Genomic DNA, 2,096 nt, shown 5'->3' on the forward strand with positions numbered 1-2,096 from the left:
GATGAAGTCAACTGTGTGATGGCTGTGAAAGTGTCTATGGATGAGCCATTCATCACCGCTCAGTGTCCAGATGCGTATAAGAAAACAGAGATAGAAACGCCTAGCGAAACACTGTATAAAAGGGGAATACAGCTGGAAGAAAGGTTTAAAATACTCCTGGATCCGTATAGCGATGTGTTCCGTGAGATCCCACCGGCAGGTATCACAGATAGACCCCAGAAGCACCATATTGGGACCATTCCAGAGATAGTCCCCAATTATAGGAGGCAATTGTACCCTATGTCAGAAGAAAGATTACTCAAATCAAAGGAGCTCTTACAGACCCTGCTTGAAAGAGGATTTATTGTGCCATCCAGTTACCCGATTGCGGCTCCGGTATTCTTTGTAGAAAAGAAGGGCACCGAGGATCTACGATTAGTCATAGATTATAGAGAACTCAATAAGATCACGATTAAGAATGATTGCCCAATACCACGTATACATGACCTGATTGATAGATTAGGTAAAGCCCAGTGGTTCTCGAAATTAGATTTAACTTCGGGATATTATCAAGTACAAGTAGCAGAGCCAGACCAGTGGAAGACTACCTTCAGTACAAGATATGGAACATTTCAATTCAAGGTGGTGCCCTCTGGTTTAGCAGGAGCGCCCTCGACGTTTCAACGTTTAATGCGGAACACGTTTATGGAAGAGCTTGATGAATATGTGGTCGTGTACTTGGATGACGTGCTGATTTACTCCAGAACTAAAGAGTTGCATTATGATCATCTTAAAAGTGTGTTGCAACGAATGCGAGATTCCAGACTCTTTGTGGGACTGTCTAAGTGTAAGTTAGTGACGCAGAACGTGCAGTACTTGGGCTTCGTAATCGAATCAGGAGCTGTAGGACCCGACCCGAAGAAGGTCGAAGCAGTGCAGTGGTGGCCAGTAGAGCTACTTGATAGAAAACAGCTACGAGGATTTCTTGGGTTAGTAGGCTATTACCGCAGATTAATACCTAACTTCAACAAGTGGGCACATCCGTTACATGAATTGTTACGGGAAGAGAGTGACATGACGTGGTGGCCGAAACATACAAAAGCTTTGCAACGTTTGAAGGGCGCACTAGCGGCCGTGACATTACTCAAGATATATGACCCAGATAAAGAGCTGACGATTAAGACTGATGCATCGAAATATGCTATTGGAGCGGTGCTGGAACAGGAGGGACACCCAATAGCTTTCGAGTCAAAAAAGCTAGGACCCCGTGAACAGTTTATACCTGCATATGAGTCCGAATTACTTGCGATAATTTATGCACTCATGAAGTGGAAACAGTCAATAGGAACGAAAAAGGTTCGAATCGAGACAGACCATGCAACTTTAGGACGAATCTTAACACAGAAGAACGTGACGCCACGACTAGGTTATTGGTTAGATAAACTAGCAGATTTCGATATGGAGGTGGTTTATAAGCCGGGGAAACAAAACGTGGTTGCGGATGCATTGAGTCGTAGACCAGACTTTGTGGGGGTAATCTCGAAGGGAACTCGACGTGGAATCAAACTGACCACGGAAGAAGCGAGATGGGCTGAAGAATACGGCAAATGCGATACATTTAAGAAGATAATACAATTATGCAAGACGGGCACAAATGATAAGGAAGATGGAAAAGAAGTAGTCTGTGAAGGTAAAATGTATATGTGGGAACACAAGTATCCACGGGCATTAACAAGGGGAGGCTGGAAAGTCTTTGTAACGGGAAATGAGCTCAAGAAAGAGGTGTGCTGTCATTTCCATGATTATATATTGTCACGGCATCCGGGATTTGAACGTACACGTGCGGCAATACGTCAAATATTTTGGTGGCCGAATATGGATCATGAAATTGAGTTGTTTGTTAAACTGTGTGTACAGTGTGCGAAGGGGAAGTCTTTTCATTTACGACCTGGTGGTTTGATGCAATCGTTACCCATCCCAAACATGCCGTGGGAAGAATTTGCGATGGATCTTATCGTGGGGTTACCAAGAACAAAGGAAGGATGGGATGCCATATTGACAATTGTATGTAGACTTACTAAAATGAGTCATTTCGTCCCAACGAAGCAGAGTGCGTC

At 43.9% G+C, this 2,096-nt stretch overlaps 1 protein-coding gene across 1 annotated transcript in view; it reads left to right on the plus strand.

The window, feature by feature from the left end:
- Nucleotides 1-199: 199 nt before the first annotated feature.
- Nucleotides 200-2,096, plus strand: part of CSUI_009888 (retrotransposon ty3-gypsy subclass) — a gene marked incomplete at its 3' end in the record, with an annotated part of 2,461 nt that continues 564 nt past the window's right edge. Inside the window, exon 1 of the mRNA XM_068069997.1 lies at nucleotides 200-2,089. Within this exon, the coding sequence (XP_067918027.1) occupies nucleotides 280-2,089 (1,810 nt within the window). The remainder of the gene's footprint in view (nucleotides 2,090-2,096) is intronic.

The sequence above is a fragment of the Cystoisospora suis genome (assembly GCF_002600585.1).
Source record: "Cystoisospora suis strain Wien I chromosome Unknown contig_6266, whole genome shotgun sequence".
Lineage (NCBI taxonomy): Eukaryota > Apicomplexa > Conoidasida > Eucoccidiorida > Sarcocystidae > Cystoisospora > Cystoisospora suis.